A 19,651-nucleotide genomic window follows, 5' to 3' on the forward strand; every position below is an offset into this window, starting at 1 on the left:
TAAACTTCTACCAAATCACAGTCCACTAGACTGGCACAGCTTAGATAGTACCGTACGAGTCAGGTCGACACGGCTGTTCCCACGTTATACGTTGCAGTGCAACTCTCCCCCCTCCAAATACCCCGATTCGCATAGCTCCCGAGCTTCACTACTTCAACCCTTCGCTCCATCATGAAGCCTGCCGGCTCATTGTCACTTGGTAGAAAGCTACCATCAGCAGGTTCGTTGCTTGTGGGAATCTTGGTCGGTTTACTGGTCGCCTCGGTGAGTGCTCTTCGTCTGTGAAGGTCGTTGACATCGTACTGATCATTCAATGTCACCTTAAAGCTATTAAGACGTGGAGATGTAAGTTATCCCGGCTGCTTGATTGTTTCATGCTTGGTCTCAAACGAATAAACTGACTTCATCCCTTCACAGTCCAACTCTGAATCATGGAGAGGGTCCGGGTCTAAAAACCTACGACCTAACGCTATCTCTGGATCATCACGATTACAGCGATCTCAAATCACCCTTCCATCCCTCCAACAACGACTTCATATCCTCCAATTGATCGGTACTCTTTCCGCTCACCACACAAAAGAATGTCTTCGACATCCCCAAGATCTTTATGTTGAACAGGCCAAAGATCGATATGCCCCTTTGATGGGATTCAAGAAATCATGGTCCAATTCCGGTTCTTGGCTCGCGAAACTCTGGGGAGGGAGTAAAGATGCTCAACAACTCGCCGCGGGTGGAAGTAGAGGTGCGAGGATGGACAACATCAAGAGGGAGTTGGCAGCGAACCAACATAAATACTTCTTCGCGATCAACTTGTACAACTCTTTCGACGTTATCCCAGATATCTTCGCGACGCTCTTCCGAACTTCCGCCATCCTTGGGTATCACAATGTCTTTGTGTCAATCTACGAGAACGGTTCGAACGATCAGACCAAAGCATTGCTCAAGATCTTCGACGCCCTTGCTAGGACTGTCGGATTGAGGATCATCATCAGGACATCGATGAGAACAAGAGGTCAATTCAACCATCGTATTGAGTATCTCGCCGAAGTTCGAAACGCAGCGATGACTCCCCTTCACGAGTTGAGAGATACCGAGAATGAAGTCTTCGACTCAATCGTTTTCATGAACGATATCTTGCCTTGTGTCGATGATCTCTTGGAATTGATCTGGCAGAGTAGAAGACAGAATGCGGGTATCACTTGTGCAGCGGATTACATGTACCACGATGATATTGTGAGTGCGGCTCGCACCTTCTCACACGCCAGAGCAGACGTTGACAATCGACATCGCAGGGTGCTCCCGTCTTCTATGACAACTGGGTGGCTCGAGATATCAACGGTACTGCGCTTGAGAACGCTCCATTTGAGCAGGTCTTCCATCATACCGAGTCAAACCACCGATTCCAACGACATCTTCCCATCCAGGGTGAGTTGAGCTAAGCCAAAAGACGATCCCATTTTTGTCGTCGATTAAGCTCACAGTCGGTTGACCTCGCAGTGCAATCTTGCTGGAACGGTGTTGCCATTCTTGACCCTGCACCATTCTATGCCCCCCCACACGTCAAGTTCAGAATGGCTAAACTGCCAGAGGGAGAATGTTCCGCGAGTGAATGTTCTTTGATTTGCAGTGAGTGAACAGAATCACACAACTACGGGTCATTGCTAAGCAGGTAATCGCAGACGATTACTTCAATGCCGGTTACGGTCGTATCATCATGGTTCCTCGTGTCAAGCTTGCATACGACAAGGCGAGTGTGACACCCTTTACAACGATTACCGACCGCTGACATCCTCACAGAAAGTATACGATATCATTCATCCCGAACGACGAAACCTCACTGCGATCAGAGGATACAAGCGTATCGGTGGATTGCCCGATGACCCTCATACCGATCCTCAAGATCGAAGTTGGTACGGACCGCACGACAGGTTGTTTACACCTGACGAGTTTGACGAGATGACCTTCCAACCCGGACCAGAGTATGGTGAGTGGACGATCGCGCGATTTGGTGTAAGAGAACACCAGGCTGATGATCATGCTCTAATGTGTAGTCTGGTGTTGGGGTTGGGACGGTGCGGGTGATTTGGATGGTCCCGATGTCGACCCTATTTGGGAGCACATGCAGCCTAGATCGTTCTCTGAGGAGGCAATCGAGGTCAAGCATTTCAGAAACATGGCCGGGTGGTAGGGGTGAGTCTGCGGCGTCTCTGCAGTTTGAGTGATACTGACAACCGGACTAGGCTAAGTGAAAGAAGTGAATGATTTTCAGGGAGATTTTTGATACACTTTACCATGGCTGTGGAACGGTTCTTGACCGAATTCAATCGCTGGCGAAGACGATGCCTATCGCGGATTCGCCTTGATGCTACAGCATGTTACCAGATAGATAGATGCATATTATACCCCTATTCTATGCTATACACCCACAACCTCCTGTTCCAAGCCCTCCACACTAGACTTCTCCTTTGGCCAACCCCAGAACCTCCTCTCCCTTCCGACCTGTCTCTCATCTCTTGGTAATTTATCCTCTCGACTCTTGACGATGCCAACGAATTGTCGTAATTGTCTTGGTCTTTTCACAGGAGGCAAGTTTGCAGGACTCGGTTGGTCTGGACGTGAGAGGTGAGGGTAAGGGAGATGATGTTGATAGAATTTGACAAACCCAGGTTGGGTAGCGTAGAGTGTGAAGTCGCGTCCTACGGATACGTTTTGACCGGCGTGGAAGTCGGCACCTCGTTGTCTGATCAAGATCTGACCAGGAGTAACGTATTGGTCTACGAATATAAGGAGATATTCAGTACGGATCGTTGTCAAGTCGAGTGGGCAAACGTGACGCAGAGGAGGAGATTAACTTACCACCATATCGCTTGACACCTAATCGTTTACCCGAGGAATCTCGTCCGTTTCGAGATCGACCGCCTGCAGCTTTGGATGCAAATCGGACTTGAGTAGCGAGGGCTGTGAATCACAAGGAAAGTGTCAGTATGACGCTCATATAGGCGTAACCAGTGTCTCGGGTTGGGAGATGCTGAAGCCACGAGAGGGGGGAGGACAAGCTCGCTCACTTGATGGCCCAGCGAAAAGCTGACTACGCAGCTCAGCCGCTGTGTTGAAAATCGTCGAAGGTCGTGCGAAGAGTGATGAGCCGAACATTGCGATGGATCGAGTTGTCTGAAAGCGATGTATAGGTGGAAATGTAGTTGTCGATAAAAGTCAAGCAACGATGAAAGATGGACGAAACTTGAACGTAACAGTCCGTGACAAAGTGGGTTGCACAAACAAGTTTCACTTCGCGAGACCTCCACTTCTGACGTTGACCGAGATACAGTGCACTCCATCCATCTTTCGTGACAACAAAGTGATGTAAATTCGTACAAGCTTGCTAATCATCTCGCTAAGATACAAGCACGATGGACGAAGACGCTCTGCGTACGATTGACGATGAGCTTCGCGCTATCCGTCTTGATGACGGACCGAAACTCGTACCCTTACGACTCGACAAGATGTTTTTACGAGCACGACAATGGCGACCTCCAACAACAAATGGCGCTTCTTCCTCATCAACAGCCATGAACGATCGAAATGTACAAGTCGAGAGACCACCAACGCCACCGCGTTCGACAATAATATATCCTCTTCCCCTGCCCCTTCCCGCGAATACTAAGGAGGTCACGATCTCTCCCCTCTGGAAGCTTTTTCAATATCCTGAACTCGTGCCGAGCGTATTGGAACATTTCGATCAACCGAAAGATCTTGCGATCGTAGCGAGAGTGTGCAAGGATTGGTGTAGGATTGCCAGGAAGAGACTATACGAATACATCTGGGTCAGACCTTGTAAGTGCCAGCTATGCAAAGGAATCGACCCATTCAGTAGCTGATCAAGGCAATTGTGACTTAGGGGAAGACGGATGTCATTTCAAGGTGGGCCATTTAAGATTTGCTGACGGAAGTTGGACGCAGTCTTAGCTGACGATCATTCCGCAGCTTGTTCTGCTCATGGATACGCTGCATAAAAATCCTGAGCTGTGCGAATTGGTCCACAAATTAGGTCAGCTGCAGCGGTGGTATTGCTACGTCGATTAAGCTGACTGGGATTTTGAAGATGTTCGATTCTTCCCCCTTGCTGCGAGAGGCAACGAGCGATCCGAGCTCGATGACCAGGTACAACAAGCTATCTCACACATGTACAATCTGCGCTCCCTTGTTTGGACTGTGTGTCTCGTGTCATTCCTTCACGCACATGTTTCAATTCTGACGAATGATCGCAGCGCGACCGATCTATCAACCCTTCGTTACTTGAGAAGGTGTCTGACCTGGACCACCTTCGGTCTCTCGAGATCACTGGTCATTCGTATAGGTATTATGATCCTGCGCTACTTGGCTGTATGCCCGCGCTCGAGGATCTACGAATAATGATGCCCGATCCGAACTTGAAAAGCAAACTGGTGGATGCTGTGAAAGAATTGGACAAACGAAGATGCGGAGGTCTGAGAGGTTTAGGTATCATCTGTCAAGTGAGTCATGTGGATCTTTTTCCGAATTCTAGGCTGACTTGAATTGCAGAGCTCGCCGTTGATCGACGATGCGATATTGAAAGTTATGGCACCACATCTTAAGGCATTACGAAGACTCACGCTGTGGGGTTGTTCTCGCGTAACAAGAGATGGTGTCTTTACTATACTTGACGAAGCGGGCGACAACGTCGAGGAGCTTTCGCTTGATGCGTTACCTCATTCCGTGAGCTACAACTAATGAAACTTGGTAAGAGAATCAAGCTCATCTGAACTTTCGCCATAGCGACTACTGGACTTATCTCTTGCTCCGCGTTTACCCCGTTTATCGACGCTATCGTTGACCATTACGATTCCCCATCCCGACCCTGCCAACCCTATTGCTTTGCCATCGGATCTGCCAACACTTCCTACCTTGCCATCGCTCACATCGTTCCATCTCACACTTTCTGCGGCTCACTATTTCCTCCCATTGTCTACTTATGTGGCATTACAATCGCAACTCTTCACGCCGTCCATGGTACGCAAATTATCACTCATCAACCTTGTCATCGCACAAGAGACACTTACATACATCATACAATCCAACCCGTCACTCGAAGAGCTGTATGTCTCAGTCAACGGACGATCTACTATACTCAACTGCGAAGCATTAGAAAATTGTAAATTGAGGATATTCCATGTCAATGCGCCCACACAATGGTCACCGACGAGCGAAGATTTGAGGAGTTTGGCGGAGAAGATGAAATGGTTAGATCAGATCGGAGCGGGGAATAGGGTCTATGAGGTGCATAGGAAGTTGGATGGCGACGATGATGAGGTCAAGGTGGAGTTGTGCAGGTGGGGAAGGACGACCATCCCGGGATATTTCCAAGTCTGGAGAGCGTAATCTATCTACCCACATACTGTATAATATCTTGCAGTTGTACGTTTCTTGCAATGTTACATTCTGTAAACATGTAAAAGTAATAACGGACAGAAAATCAACGATAAATGCTGCGTACGCCTTACTCGTCCTGGTCCATGGCTTCTGCTTCCCCCTCGTCTCCCTTCTCGTCAGCCTCGTCGGCCTCGTCCTCGTCTTCGTCCGAATCTGATGGCAGATCGTATGACAGACCACCATCTTCTCCGTCGCCTTGTCTCTGCGCAGCCCAAGCTTGAGCAGCCTGGAAGAATTTGAACGATGTAGGGTTCGCATCCCTCTCGTCGTCGGGGAAAATGAGGTCCCAGTCTGCAATGCGAAAAAGCGACGTCAGTTGCGGTTCAAACAAAGGCAAGAAGACGCGCTGCACTTACACTCTTCCAGTGCACCGCTGCCATCGTCGGCCTTGCGCCATCTCTTTCGAGTAGTAGGCATCATCTCCTCCACCTTCGCCAGCTCCTCCTCCGTACCGTGTTGTTGCTCGAACGACTTCCAGGCCTCGAGAAGCAATGCTCGCTGCAACGATGTCAGGTCGATCTCTGATAATGAACCGAAGGCACTTACGTCTTCCTTCTCCGCTCTCTCCCGCAGATCTTTGTATCCTCTTGCAAACACAGCTCTGGCCAGTTCCGGATCTCCAGCTTCTCCCTCGATCTCGTTCCCATCCTCGTCTTCTCCACCACCCAGAACGGAGACCTCCATGAGCGCGTAGGAGACGTACACCTTGACATGTGATGTTCGTTCCAACAATCGCTCGTAGAGGTTTCGAGTCTTCTCTCGTTCTCCTTCGCCAGCCTCGAAGTCGATGTATGCTTTCCAGACGATCTCGGGCATGTCCAAAGCTTGTTGCACAGCAAGCTCGAAGATGGCTCGTACACGCTCGAAGTCTTCGACGGCACTTTCGACTTGCGTCCACTGGATCCAGGCAGAACTGAGGGAGGGGTCGTACTGCAAAACCGGTTAGAAACCGGCAGTGGACAGGATCAAGGCGAACAGACTTACTGTCAAGAATTTCTCGTATAATGTTCTCACTCGATCGAACTCTCGTAACCTCATCTCCAACTCAATGTAGCCGGTAAACAGTTTAGGCTTGGGGCACATTCCAATACCAGCACCGAGCACCTTTCTGGCAGCAGTAACGTCCAGCCGTCGGATCTCGAAGTAGGCGTATGCGAGCCAGAGCTATTAGACGTCAGTTTCGATCTTGTACAATCCGCACGCATACTGGCTTACCTTGGCGAACGTGAAAGTTTTGTGGGGGACGAGTTTGACTGCAGCCTTGTAGACGTCTCGTGCACGGTCGTAGTCCTTCGTGTCGATTTCCTCAAATGCGGCGTATTGTAACCAGACTGAGGAACTGTCAACATTTCGGTCTACCTTAAGTAGATCAAACTCACGATATATGTATCTTCTCCAGTATCGCTTTTCCAGTGCGGGAGGGACGTTGGCCACTGCTCTCTCATACACCTCTCGTACTCTTGTAGGCTCAACATCTTCTCCATCCTCCTTGTCGGCTCGGTACGCATCCTCTTCTAATCTTGCTAATGAGAACCAAGCATCGTAGTTTGTCCCATCGTACGCTAGTTCTTCCTCATACTGTATTCTTCGCTTTCCAAGAACGGTGAGTTCGACACCAGCACGGTCGCCATCTGCGAAATTGTCAGCATATCTCCTGCGCAGATTGACTAGACAACAACGCACGTTGCTTTTCGAACTTGGTGTAGGCCGAGTATACTGAAGGGAAAATCAGCAGGCCGTCGTGCAGTCATATATGCGGTCACTTACAGCTCGCTGATTTTGATCGAGGAAGACGAGCAAGAGCAAACTGTGACGAGTCAGCGTGTGATCTACAACTTTCCCAATCCCCTCTACTCACCTTGTAGATCACTCGAGCTCGCTCAAATTCCTTTAACCGTGTCTCCATCCTAGCAAAAGCCGCAAACACAGCTTGGGCTTTCTCCACTTGCTCCTCCTCATCTCCAAAGAACTCGAGTGCTGTCTGGAACACCTCTCGAGCTTTGTCTAGCGGAATCATCAGTATGGGCATATTTTAGAAAATGTGAGTATACTTGCCAGGTTGCGCCCTTTCCTCCTCAAACTTCGCCCAAGTCACCCAGTTCTTCGGGATGGGTCGACATCCAATCCACCTCTCGTATATAGCCGAAGCCCTATCCAGCTCGTTATATCTCTCTTCCAGCTTGATGTAACTCTGCCATGCTTTGTCATTCGGCTCCCATTGCATCCATCTTTCGAAGATCTGTCGAGCGCCAGGAACGTTAAGAAGGAGTTCTTCTAGGTAGACGTATTTGTACCACAGCTGAAGTACCATCAAAGGTAGTCAGCACAAAACCGTAAACAACGGCATGGACTACTCACAGCATCGACACGAGGTAGAAGAGTGACAGCACGATCAAACAGATTTCGAGCATGGTTGATATTCCTCGCCTTCAGCTCCATATCGGTGTACTTCAGCCAGAGCTCGACCGATCTGGGATCCACATCCAACGCTCTCTCGTAGATCGACCGAGATCGATCAAACTCATTTTGACTAGCTTCCCATTGAGCGTATTTGATCCAAGCTACGAGACACCCATCAGCATCAAGATTGATTTGATTAGATATGGTAACTCACCTCGAATACTATCTCGAGAATATCTGATTCTTCCCTCGAACTCCGTTCTCTTCCTCCCTTGGAATTCTGAAAGCTCTTCTAAGTCCTGTACTCGCTGTCTAGGCGCTTGGATAGCGGGTTCCTGTCGCTCTTGAGCTTCTCGGAGAAGTTGCTCGGCGGTAATCTACAGGTAAATGCACAGCGAGTGTTCAGCGTACAGAAGAAGCCGGGAAAGCGTCCGGAAAGGCTATAACTTACCTGTACCGCGGCCGCAGCACGGTTCTTCACTCGTGGAGCGCGATCGCGAGCATCTCGACCCGACATTGCGACGGCGAACAGTAGTGTTTTAGGATTAGAGAGAGGTGTATGTACAAGGAGATAACAATATTCTACGTATTGTGTTGAGGTGATGCGCGCAGGTCAAAGATCCAGCAATGGAAGTGGCAGATGCGGAGTTTAAGTCCAAAACTCGAGTGTGGCACTGTGCCGAGTGCATGTGTTTCTAACGAAGTACCGCCCCTGATGGGATTTTTAACATGCATCGTTGCAACAACATGATTATTGAGAGTCTATGATGGCACTACAGAGCGCTGAGGTGTGAAAGTCACCTCATTTTTGTAGGTTGAACATGCGAAATTGACGGTGATTGGCGGAAGAAGCACCTTTGCCCGGGCAGATGCCACAAATAACACTCACTCGTGTACATATTCATCCTTGTCCGTGCCGTATCATTTCTTTATTTTTTGCTACCTCAGACCACTACAGAATTCAATTCTACGATAACGGGTGGACGAGACTGATATATGGCCAAACTAAGCGCCTAATACCGTGTACGTCACGTTCTCCACCCACGCGACGGTTGTCCGTCTTTACTGACACTTACAGCGTCGCAAACTCACTCCCTGTGTCCATGGGTGTTCGCGTCCTACTACGAGGGGCCGATCGTGAGCGCTAGCTGTGGCAACAAGAGAATAAGGGTAACACGAGCGTGCTCCGCCCTGAAGGACCTCAGTTATGGTAGCAAAACAGAAGAAAAGGTTCGATCAAAAGCCAAAAAGAGTTGGATCCGCAGGGAATTGAACCCTGGATCTCCTCAACGCACCAATCATGCAAATGAGGCGCCTTACCACTGGGCCACAAACCCGCCGTTGATGTTTGGAAGAGCGGTTATGTTGACATAGTATTCGGGAACGATGGAGCCTACTTGCGTTGTATTGGGAATATGATCATTATGATACCTTAGCTTTTTGGCTCTCTGCTGCGAATCCAAGTCACAACATTTCTCTGTCAAACTCCCTCCTGATTCGAGATGCTATTATTGTCATCAATCCTTTTTTTTTGGGTGAGATTTGTAGCAAATGCGGTTGTGTCAGGGGCATCACACCGACCAGCCAATGACCAAGATTCGACCCAAAACAGTATTGTAGATGTGAAGTTCGCGTGTGTCATGGACTTAAGGGTATAACATATATACAGCTAAGTCGAGACTGATCGGGTGACTACTAAGATCGTGGTTACGGTGGCTAAGTTCATGTACTACGGTGAAGACTAAAATCGAGAATCGCTGGGGATTCGTTCTCTTGACTACGGTTGTTCCTTCATCTATATCCCTTTGCGATTCTCGCTTGTTCTCGGTTATGTTCATGTTCCCGGTTGCCAATTGCTAAAAGGCCATATTCTGGACTGTCATGAATGACAACTACCAAGACCAACATCCTTGGGTATATATAGCCAGAATCGGGAGGTTCAGCAGAATCCCGATTATCGTGACCTTTTATAGTGCGATGCGATGCTCGGATAGCGTAGTTGGCCACTGGCTAGGCAATGCGTTATTACATGGACTCACATGTATTGGTAAAGATCTAAGATTCGCGGTACGACGATGTGATAGTTCTAAGTTCGTATGAACGTGTCAAGGTTTTATGAATTACGACGAGTTTCATGGCATGTTCGCAATTATCGGTATACGGTCGTGACAGGTTGGCATTTGTCACGACCCATACCAAGTGGCTATATTTAGTCCACCCATTATTCACCCTTCTACTTACTAACTCGCCATTCTCGACAACCACTGGACCTACTCTCGCCTCTATCGACAGCATAAGGCTTTATTCTCGTCTTTCTCACCGACTGTCACGACCCAGTACAACTGAGCGAAAGACTCATGTCGTGACACCTCGACTCGGCCGCCGAATAGTTCGACTCGCTAGCCAACGGGAACCAGTTCAACATTGGTCCAGCGTCAGCCGTCATAGGAGATGACCGATTCGACTGACTAATCGTTCCCACGGTTCTTGTAGCATCATTGGTACTTATATACATGAGCACAGGACTCGTACATAGTTATTCCTGTGACGAATGTATATTGCTCTGTCTAGTTCACTTTCATCGTACAAGTGAAGCGCTCTACTAGTCAACCCCAAGTCTTGTTCAAGCAGGTACTTGACTCATACAATTCGGAATAGGACTTCATCCTATTCACATCCCGTATTCCTCGTAAAGGCCCGTCAAAGGACCCGCCTCTGACAACATATAGCTAGAATTGGGAGATAGCAGAATCCTGATTATGGTGACCTTTGAGTGCAATGCAAAGCTTGTGTAGTGTAGTTGGCCACTGGCTAGGCAATGCATTACTACAGGATATTGGTCTCAGTAGCTGTATGCATGACAATTGACACTCCTCAACATTGCTGAAAATGGACTGCGGCATGGGATGGAATGTTGGATCCTGTTCAACAGATGGATGATGACAACAAGTATGGCAATATACAAGGCTACATGATGTGTATGATGGTGTTTGGCATTGGAGCCCTCCCATTTGCTACTGCTGACCACTCCACCTTGATAAGCCTTGGTCATCAACATTTCCTCCCGCAATGATTGACAACCACATCATCTTATTCCCTGAATGAACCACAGCCTATGTGATTATCTAAAGAATGGCCACTCACAGGCTCAGTTCTCCTTCGTCTGGCCAGCCTGATATCATTGGGTCATAGGAAAACTTTTGAGGCCAGCTTGACATTTGGCTTTCCTCTGGATCAGGAAGTGTTAGCACCTGGCTACTGAATTGCATCCCCATATCAGTTTGGAATCTTTGCTGTGATGTGGTATCAATTGTGGTATCAATTGCTTCTACAAAGGAGGAAGTGTCACTTGTAGTGAAGCCACAGCTAGCTGATTCACTAGCTGGAACCAAAGGCTCAGCACCACAAGCTGCAACTTCAGATGTTCGCAAGTCTACTGGTGGAGCGCTTTGTGAAGGAGCTGTGATGTTGGCTGCAGAGCCTGTACTCTCTGCCAGATTGTGGGACATGGTCAGGTGACCTCCGATACCATGAGCTTTGGGTCCAAATGTTTGTGAATCATTTGGAGAGGTGCTCTGAGGTGGAGCTGTGGTTTCAGCTACAACAATGACCCTCTCTTCACTTGCAAAGCTGGATGGCAACGATCGATCTCCATCCTCATCATGCGCTGCAGTTTCAGAGGTTTGCATGTCTTCCCCCGAGGTGTGTGGTGTTGAAGTCGTGTTGTCATCTGTAGTACTGTTGCTTTCTGCAGAGAAAGACTGCATAATCTGACAATCTCCACCTTCAACTTGTTGAAATTGCTGTTCATTTGATACTCTGCTGTAGTGTTTGCTCCATCCCTGGTATGAAGCATCCTCTGAGCGCATCTCCTTCCATTCGTCAAAGATTCCAACAAATCTAGAACTGCTCCCTGTCTTTTTGCATTCTTTGACATAACTCTGAACATGAGTTTCGCAAATGAGCTGTCTCAATCCACACAGTGAAGCATCTATTGACATCAATATTGTTCACCTTAGAGAGCCACAGGACATGAGGTTCAACTGAACACTCACACAATTGCTGCACAACAGAACCTGCTCACAATGCCTTTCGGGTCTCTGAACCTGTTTGCCACAAGAACTAGACTCTCCATTTTGGGAGAAAGCACCTCGGTAATGCTTGGCGGTGGAGTCATGCTTGAAAGGACATTGACATTGTACAGCTGACTTCCGCAATCCTTTTGGCATTGAGTGTAGGTCTATACATGTGGTTGCGACTGAAAGTGAAAACAGTTTGGTGATTGAGTACTTCACACAAGATCAGACTCTGTGGGGAACTCAATGGCCCCAATATATGTCATTTGTTGATCACAGATGTGCTGTCAGTGTATATGATATGTTTCAAAGCTGAAACAGAAGTCATCCAAGATGGCTCTGCAGACATTGTTGACAAGGGGTCTTCTCAAACTTGTTTTGCACAGTTGGTCCTTTATAACTCTTCCTCTATATCCATTCATCCATCCATCCATCCATCCATCCATCCATTCATCCATCCATTCATCCATCCGTCCTTCTATGCATTTGGAAAGAGTAGCAAGTGAAGTAAGGAGTGCATCAGGATCTGACAGGTCATGTGATGTATGTGGCAGTGACCGACATGCCATTTGGCGACTCAATAACACTTGGTCTTGCCACTGTGATATGATAGTGCCTCATTGTCTGAAGCCTCTGTTGATCGTTGTGACAGGACACCAGTGCAACACAGGAAGCTGAGGGCTCCATCACTCCTTTGTTGTCAGCCAAAGCCTTCTGTCACAACACACCTTTGGTTCTTATGCATCACATCAGTCGATGAGACCAAAAGGGCGGATGGTGTAGGTGGTATCAGAACTTGAACACTACGCAAGTCACCTGATAGGCCCCGGGCAAGCCAGCAAGGATATACTTTTCTCAGTCGACATGACTGATGATGGGGAAGATCAGAGTCGTTGATGCTGGTGTGGTACCCTTACCCAGAATGGCACATTCTGCCATGGCCCCACTCATCACCTTAGGCCCACAACAATGCTTGGAGAGATATCTGGGTGCTGAACAGATGATAAGTCACTACGTCTTAGAAGAGCAGATCTTGTCCGATTTCTCAAGTCATCTTCTATGAGAACTGGGTTGGAAGAGAAATCTTACTTTTGACGAGATGGAGAAACAAGGTGAATCGCAGGAAGGGCGCACGCACCGCCAGTAAATTGAATGACTCCCAGGACGGCAAGAAAAGAGCTAGTTACAGCACGACAGTGTTGTTTGCTCGGGCCTCACTGATCGGCGGCTGGATGCATGCTACGAGATGACGACTACAACACGGTACGCGAGGTCTTTCATCCAATCCTCTGCTACGCCCAAACAACCAAGAAGTCAGGGAGGTCTATCTAATTGTTCTCGTTCTCTATTGCACAAGACTGATATTCAGCATTCCGCCACAAGAAGAGATTTGAAAGAGGACTCACGGATATACCTTATCAACTGCTCAAATTTGTCTGCTATGTTATTGCAATCCGTCCCCCTTAGGACTAAAATATCATTGACTCGACTAGCCCGAAGGAGAGCCCATAAGGGGCTTGCCGAGACATCAAGAAGACTCGCTTGATGGGCGGCTGCATGGATACCATCTGCATCGTCAACGTCCTGTTAGTGTGTTCCGTCAGCATTGCTTGTAGCAGAAGAGCAACCTACTCCATTCTCCTTCATGATGCAATATCAAGACAGCTCACCGTCAATTCCCAGCTCCAGCGTTCACCGTGACGAATAGCGGTAGCGCATAAGTCTGTCGAACTCAACAACGTTCCAGTGATGAAGACTTCGTTAGGAGTGAAACACTGATCTCTGAGCCACAGCTTGATTCCGTATCTGAATGTCTGCGATGCGGGGTCGGCTTTATATTTAGTAAGAACTCGAGCTACACCATTACGGAATTGGTCATTGTCTTTGCGAGCTTCTCCTGTGATGACATCGCCAGTCTTGATACGGACTTCGTTGCAGTACACGAGGTCAAGGAAGAATCTAGGAACGTCAGACGTTTCGATATCGGGATCGGGGAAGGCGATTTCGCTGACGATTGCAGTGTCCCCGCCACGTTCGAGCGTCGATTGCAAGACGGTGCTATGCAAGCGTGGACGAGAATTAGTATCAAGCACGTACCAACGATACCACAAAACCCGGAGAGGAAACAGACCGGAAGGAGGGAAGCCTGAACACTGGGATTAGGAGAAAGGGGCGACACACCTTAGCCGCTTGAAGATGATACGAATGCATTCTGAATTGCATTCCATCACCAGAGATCAGGACAATGTCGCCTTCAGCGGACTGATAGGGCTCGTTGAGCTCATTGACCAGATCTTCGACTGTGTCGTCGTCGTTCTCCCTCTTGCGCTTCTTCGATCGGGTACCATCAGTGTACCGAAAACTTCGCGAGTAGACATGGTGTGATGGAACACAAGGCACGATGATGAATGGAACAAGTATACGCAAGTGGAAAGAAATAGGGAGACGCAGAGGATGAAGGAGAATAGGAGTGACAAAGCACGGGAATACTTTTAGAGATTCATCAAGGAGGTCAAAGCGCCACTTTGATGGTGTGATCTAGTACGATTCGATATATCTTCATGCTTCCATATCACTCTTCCATGTCACTATTGTCCGTCTTCGGCATATGCGCACTCATCTATAGACAACACTCCCTCTTGATCCTCTCTCTCTCACTTGCCCACTGATGCCGCCTTGTCACCTTGCTTCGATTTCTCTGTGTGGCTTACCAGATCAGATTCCAACGACAGGTGCCGTCATAGGGACTCACTGTGGTCTTTCATAATTTCGCCAAACTTGGTTGCGATTTTCTCCCAATCCTGCTCGTTGCGTGTCGCCTTCACGGCCTCGTGACTGGCCCGGAGCAAGGCACATAGATAAACCGTTGGGATCGCTTTCATGGTCTTAAGAGAAACTGTAGTCATGTCGAACGATTGTCCACCCCATAAACCCTTGGTTAAGGTGATAGAGTTCTGCTGTGTTTCATCCTCCGTTGCATCTTTCTGATGAAGACATCTGTCAATGATCGAGAGGAAAAGAACACCAGATCGATATACAACGGGGAATACCCACCTTTGCGGTCCACCCCCAACTGGGGGTTTGCTTGATTGATTCTACACAGAGTTCGATGTCATCCACCTTGCTGCCGACAAGAAAAATAGTCAATGGACTGAGACAGTCTTGCATCATACATAGGCGTAAGGCGTATTTTAGGGTCTGCATTGGCGTCTTAGCATCATACTTGAGCAAGAACGAAATCAATAAGTGGCACCGCTTATCGTTGTTCGACGGTTGTCGGTTTTCTTTGGTGAAGTCGAGGTCGTTTCCGTATGCCAAGTGTAAGTACAGCACCAGGATGGAAGAATGCTCAATGTTCTTGTCGGTAAGAGATATATCGTGGGATTGCTTGTCATCTCCGATTTCCATCATCGATGCGAAGACCGTACTATATTTTCATTTTGTGAATTACACCCACATCTTTTCGCACATCCACGGGTCGTCACTCACCTGCTTGATTTGAGGTAGTGAGAATGAACCTTGAACTTGAGCCCGTCGCTGCAGATCAGAACGACATCCGAGTCGGGGAACTGATAAGGTTTGTTGATTTCGGTGATGAGGTCCTTTGTCTCGTTACCTTTCCTGCGCTTCTGTACACCTCCCTCGATAACGGTAGCCGTGACAGCTTTGCGGATAGGCATGGTGACAAGTTCGATCACACCGTGAAGTCGACAGTATAGTGTTTGTTCGTCGTGAGCACGAGAGAAGTGGAAAGTAACATTTACAATACATCAATCAAATGTCTTGATGTCGCCAGAGGGAGGAATCCTAGCAATAAATTCCCGAGAGGACAGTGCTCACAAGGGGAAAGGAATAGAGCTTGTCCTGGGCACACACATACGAAAACATACACGCACGGGCCCCTCATCCCATGTAATGCTACAGTATTTATACATGCCATGATCATCTCCTCTTTTTATCTCCTCCTCACCTCTTCTGCTCCAACATATACATATCCCACTTCCTTCTCTGCTCTTCCCCGCCTTCAAAGTGGAAATTCACTCCTCTGACCTCGTCGAAGCCTTCATTAGCAGAGGGCGGTTCAAAGGCCGCAGCATATGACGTGAATGCGAGGAGGGGCAGTAGAGTACGTGGCGGTTCGTTGGGTGGTGCATAGCATGCTCTGTACATGTTGTTGTGCTTTGCGAGCTCGAGTGGGCAGAGAAAATGGAACACGCTGCGACAGAATGAGCAACAAGTCAATTGGACAAATTCACAAGAGATGACGTACCGTACTGGCACTTTGAGCTTGGAAGCCAAGTTGATCCAATGTGCTCTTGTATCACGATTTCGATTAGTGTTATCTGTACCCTGTCAGCTTTGTCGAAAGGCTCAAAGATCACAATGTCGATAGCTTACCTATGACTACCGCTTTCCCTTCTCTCAATAACCCCTCTGCCACTCTCAAGCACTTATATCTCGTCCCCAACAAGTCCTGATTGACATGCTCGTACTCATTCGGAGCGAAATGTTTTCGGAAGAATGATGATTTGCCCGAAGCTGGCGGACCGACGAATAACACTATCTCAGTTTCCGGACGAGCAATCGGAGTGTGCGATGGTACGATGTGTGGGACTGTCCTAGGGGTGTGGTCAGGATGACGTTCCAGTTACTGAGAGGCAGACTCACGAGAACCGAGATTACCGACTTTGGCGGGACGGAAGCCGTTTGGCGGTTCTGGGAATGACGGGCGGGGATGTCCAAGGAAGTGTTCCTGTGAGTGTATAAGCAATTTGAGCTCTTGAAACGAAAGCAGATGCCTTCGTCGACGACCAGGTCGACCCACCTCTGGAGTGACGAATTTCAACCCCGTATTGAGGGCAAACTTGTAGTCTGTATCACCATGATCTCTTCTCTGCGGTCCATTCGCCATCCTCCCCGCTGCATCCCCGACAAAGACCGATCGTTCCATGTCTATCTCGAGTCCTTGATCTCGGTATACCTTGGAGATGGTCTCGAACATGCCTATGTTCGGTTTACGATAGACGTCGCTCATCGACAGCGCTGCGAGAACTCGTAGAGGCACGCCGCTTGGCATCTGTTCAGTCGCACGTATCGTTAGCATTCTAAGGGTAATACGGTAGAAGGGGGACTCACCTTGGCTGCAATCAATGGTAACTTCAACTTCCACTCATTTCTCACTTTCTCCCTACTATCACCTTGATTTGAGATTACCACCAGATGTCTTCCTTCTTCCCATTCCTTCTTCAACCTTTCCGGAACGACAGGGTTCCACCACATCCAATCATCTCTGCTTTTGGGGAAAGGTCCACCCAAACGGGGCTTGATCAGCGTCCCATCGAGATCGTAGAATGATATAGCGATCTTGTTGGAGGTTGACGAGGACGCGGTGGAAGTTGAGGCAACGGGTTGGGGGGCGAAAGGGTCGAGGTGGGTGAAATGGATTAGTGTAGGTGGAGAAGGCTGAAATGTGCCTAATTGTGTCTTGGCCCCAGCGACGAAGAACGGATGTGCTACGCATACATTCAGCATCGGACCATCCCACACTCGTTGTTACCGACTCACGCTTCTTCGCTTGAGGTGTGGTCCCCTCGGAGGGCCGCTTGGTAGCTGGCATAGTCGATACATTAAGGTGGAGTAATGTTGTTGATGATGTGAGACGCGTCTTACCATTTTATCTTTTCCTTGCGAGTGAACATGACAACGGGATCAAAACGTCATACTTCTTCGATCGCTTCTCGTGTCACGTGACAGTGCGTCGCTGAACCTGCTCCGGTGATGACTCGTTTCTTGATGTAATCATCTTCTACCTGCTTCTTACCTCATTCACTCCTTAATCACAGACCTACTCTACCAATCGTAGCACCCATCATGTCGAAGGATTACACCCCGGACTCGTTCAAGGTGTTGTTGAAGAAGCTCGTGCAGTCACCTGACGAGTTCACACCTGAAGACTGTGCCCTATGTTTCCGACATCTCTGTGTTCAAGGTGCCTCAGAGGCCCAGGTGAGTGAAGATGTGTTCGTTCACAGCATCTCCGAGACCGTTTAGCTGACATGCTGTGATACTTCGCTTACTAGGCAGGTGCCTTCCTCACCGCCTTGACACTATCAGGTCTCGAGTCGTCGGCTGAGATCGTCGCTGCTTGCGCTGCAGTTTTACGAGAACATGCCGTTTCTGTGCAAGACTTGATCCCAAACCCTTCTGTAGCGCCAGAACATGGAATGTGGGATTACAGAGACTCTGATAAAGAAGGAGATGGGTATCAGGGCTTGGTCGACATTGTGGGGACTGGCGGTGATGGTTGGGACACGTACAACGTCTCTACCACAGCTGCTGTGGTGGTAGCAGGTGCAGGAGTAAGGGTAGCCAAGGTGAGCCAGCTGTGTCTGTTCCTCGATTATAGAAGTACAAGCCAGCTGATAGGCCGTCTTCGACTTAGCATGGTTCCAAAGCAGCTACATCTACATCAGGATCTGCAGACCTGCTTCTCTCTCTCGACTGTCGACTCGCTTTCCCCGTCTCCGAGGTGAAAGGCTTCTTAGCCCATTCCCCCTTCCTCTTTCTCTTCGCACCGCACTACCACCCCTCCTTGGCTCACATCGCTCCCATTCGACGAAATCTCAATTTCAGGACAATCTTCAACGTTCTCGGACCGCTGATCAACCCGTCCAGACCACAAAGGATGTTGTTGGGTGTCGCGAAGCGTGATCTGGGAGATACGTTTGCGGAGGTATTGAGGTTGTTGGGCGTGGAGAGGGCTTTGGTCGTTTGTGGTAAAGAGGGTCTGGACGAGATCAGTCCAGAAGGAGAGACCTGGGTGAGTGCTCTCTTTCACTCTCAGGTTCGTTATGATAGCTGACCTGAGGTAATTGACTTAGACATGGTGGTTGGAAAACGGCGAGATTACAAAAGGAGAGATTCACCCTACTCGAGATTTCGGTCTTCCTTCACATCCCCTTTCGACCGTTCGTGGATCCACACCCGATCTCAACGCATTGACATTCAACTCGATCCTCTCTCCCCATACTACTCAACCACCTTCCCATCTCTCCTCTCCAGTCGGACCCGACTCACCCTCCTTCGCCGCGATAAACGACTATGTCCTCCTCAACGCTGCGGCTTTACTCCACGTTTCTGGCAAAGCGGCAAGTTACAAAGAGGGTGTCGCCATCGCACGAGAGAGCATAGAGAGTGGTGGAGCGAAACTTGCGTTCGAAGGGTTCAGAGATGCTAGTAAGAAGGCAATGGGAGAGCATATTGACCAGATCATTGTGGAGGATGATGGTGGTGTCGCGGCGAAGAACGGAACAGTTAAGGCTTGGTTGAAAGCCAGGAGAGATAGATCGCAAACTCCTAAGGAGTTGAACAAGTAGAGAGTGTGGGTGTAGATGAATGGGGTCTGGCAGCACATAGAGTATGCAAGTACAATGCATCGTCTTCTTCTCGCCAATGTTGGCGCCGGTGTGACAGCTAGCCAACCAATGATGGACATAAGCCATGAATGATTCTGCACTTGCCGCTAGGATTCGCACTTATGTGTCAAGTGGTAGAACAGGTGGCCCACCAGTCGTAATCATTCGTTTTCTACGTTTGACTCAAAGCTCGTGAAGCCACTGAAGTCGATCGTCTCTCCGTGTTCGATAACAGATTCAAAGCATCTGTATGTCCAGTGCTATAGGTATCCAACAGCCATATCAGGAGAGTTTACGTCGTACATAGGT

General features: G+C 48.7%; 7 protein-coding genes and 1 non-coding gene across 8 annotated transcripts; 3 read left to right on the forward strand and 5 right to left on the reverse strand.

Moving 5' to 3' along the window:
- Window positions 1-171: 171 nt before the first annotated feature.
- Window positions 172-2,188, forward strand: CI109_105225 (uncharacterized protein; the record flags this gene model as incomplete). Its single annotated transcript, XM_065967616.1, has 8 exons — window positions 172-264; window positions 328-345; window positions 418-1,233; window positions 1,293-1,425; window positions 1,498-1,626; window positions 1,680-1,747; window positions 1,798-1,984; window positions 2,052-2,188. The coding sequence occupies 8 exons, from the start codon at window positions 172-174 to the stop codon at window positions 2,186-2,188; spliced, it is 1,581 nt and encodes a 526-aa protein (XP_065823688.1).
- Window positions 2,189-2,415: 227 nt separating this feature from the next.
- CI109_105226 (mitochondrial 54S ribosomal protein bL27m) lies at window positions 2,416-3,153 on the reverse strand (the record flags this gene model as incomplete). The annotated part of the gene is made up of 3 exons (XM_032003249.1): window positions 2,416-2,774; window positions 2,857-2,958; window positions 3,066-3,153. 3 exons carry the CDS (start codon window positions 3,151-3,153, stop codon window positions 2,416-2,418), a joined length of 549 nt encoding a protein of 182 aa, XP_031862571.1.
- A 257-nt stretch (window positions 3,154-3,410) lies between these two features.
- Window positions 3,411-5,400, forward strand: CI109_105227 (uncharacterized protein; the record flags this gene model as incomplete). Its single annotated transcript, XM_032003250.1, has 7 exons — window positions 3,411-3,834; window positions 3,899-3,921; window positions 3,985-4,048; window positions 4,103-4,212; window positions 4,269-4,514; window positions 4,564-4,737; window positions 4,798-5,400. 7 exons carry the CDS (start codon window positions 3,411-3,413, stop codon window positions 5,398-5,400), a joined length of 1,644 nt encoding a protein of 547 aa, XP_031862572.1.
- A 118-nt stretch (window positions 5,401-5,518) lies between these two features.
- CI109_105228 (pre-mRNA-splicing factor CLF1) lies at window positions 5,519-8,368 on the reverse strand (the record flags this gene model as incomplete). The annotated part of the gene is made up of 13 exons (XM_065967617.1): window positions 5,519-5,742; window positions 5,808-5,949; window positions 5,998-6,381; window positions 6,436-6,615; window positions 6,667-6,782; window positions 6,831-7,082; window positions 7,135-7,167; window positions 7,219-7,258; window positions 7,310-7,455; window positions 7,507-7,750; window positions 7,810-8,012; window positions 8,066-8,228; window positions 8,303-8,368. The coding sequence occupies 13 exons, from the start codon at window positions 8,366-8,368 to the stop codon at window positions 5,519-5,521; spliced, it is 2,193 nt and encodes a 730-aa protein (XP_065823689.1).
- A 737-nt stretch (window positions 8,369-9,105) lies between these two features.
- Window positions 9,106-9,188, reverse strand: CI109_105229. The gene has a single exon. It is a non-coding gene; the product is annotated as a tRNA-Ala (tRNA).
- A 4,067-nt stretch (window positions 9,189-13,255) lies between these two features.
- On the reverse strand, window positions 13,256-15,607 carry CI109_105230 (uncharacterized protein; the record flags this gene model as incomplete). Its single annotated transcript, XM_065967618.1, has 7 exons — window positions 13,256-13,272; window positions 13,334-13,511; window positions 13,598-13,985; window positions 14,586-14,625; window positions 14,680-14,911; window positions 14,982-15,354; window positions 15,417-15,607. 7 exons carry the CDS (start codon window positions 15,605-15,607, stop codon window positions 13,256-13,258), a joined length of 1,419 nt encoding a protein of 472 aa, XP_065823690.1.
- A 286-nt stretch (window positions 15,608-15,893) lies between these two features.
- CI109_105231 (polynucleotide kinase 3'-phosphatase) lies at window positions 15,894-17,544 on the reverse strand (the record flags this gene model as incomplete). The annotated part of the gene is made up of 7 exons (XM_032003254.1): window positions 15,894-16,143; window positions 16,198-16,270; window positions 16,326-16,541; window positions 16,596-16,680; window positions 16,753-17,004; window positions 17,064-17,440; window positions 17,493-17,544. 7 exons carry the CDS (start codon window positions 17,542-17,544, stop codon window positions 15,894-15,896), a joined length of 1,305 nt encoding a protein of 434 aa, XP_031862576.1.
- A 254-nt stretch (window positions 17,545-17,798) lies between these two features.
- On the forward strand, window positions 17,799-19,303 carry CI109_105232 (anthranilate phosphoribosyltransferase; the record flags this gene model as incomplete). Its single annotated transcript, XM_032003255.1, has 4 exons — window positions 17,799-17,933; window positions 18,008-18,301; window positions 18,370-18,747; window positions 18,809-19,303. The coding sequence occupies 4 exons, from the start codon at window positions 17,799-17,801 to the stop codon at window positions 19,301-19,303; spliced, it is 1,302 nt and encodes a 433-aa protein (XP_031862577.1).
- Between the last annotated feature and the right edge of the window lie 348 nt (window positions 19,304-19,651).

The sequence above is a fragment of the Kwoniella shandongensis genome, chromosome 9 (assembly GCF_008629635.2).
Source record: "Kwoniella shandongensis chromosome 9, complete sequence".
NCBI classification, from domain to species: domain Eukaryota; kingdom Fungi; phylum Basidiomycota; class Tremellomycetes; order Tremellales; family Cryptococcaceae; genus Kwoniella; species Kwoniella shandongensis.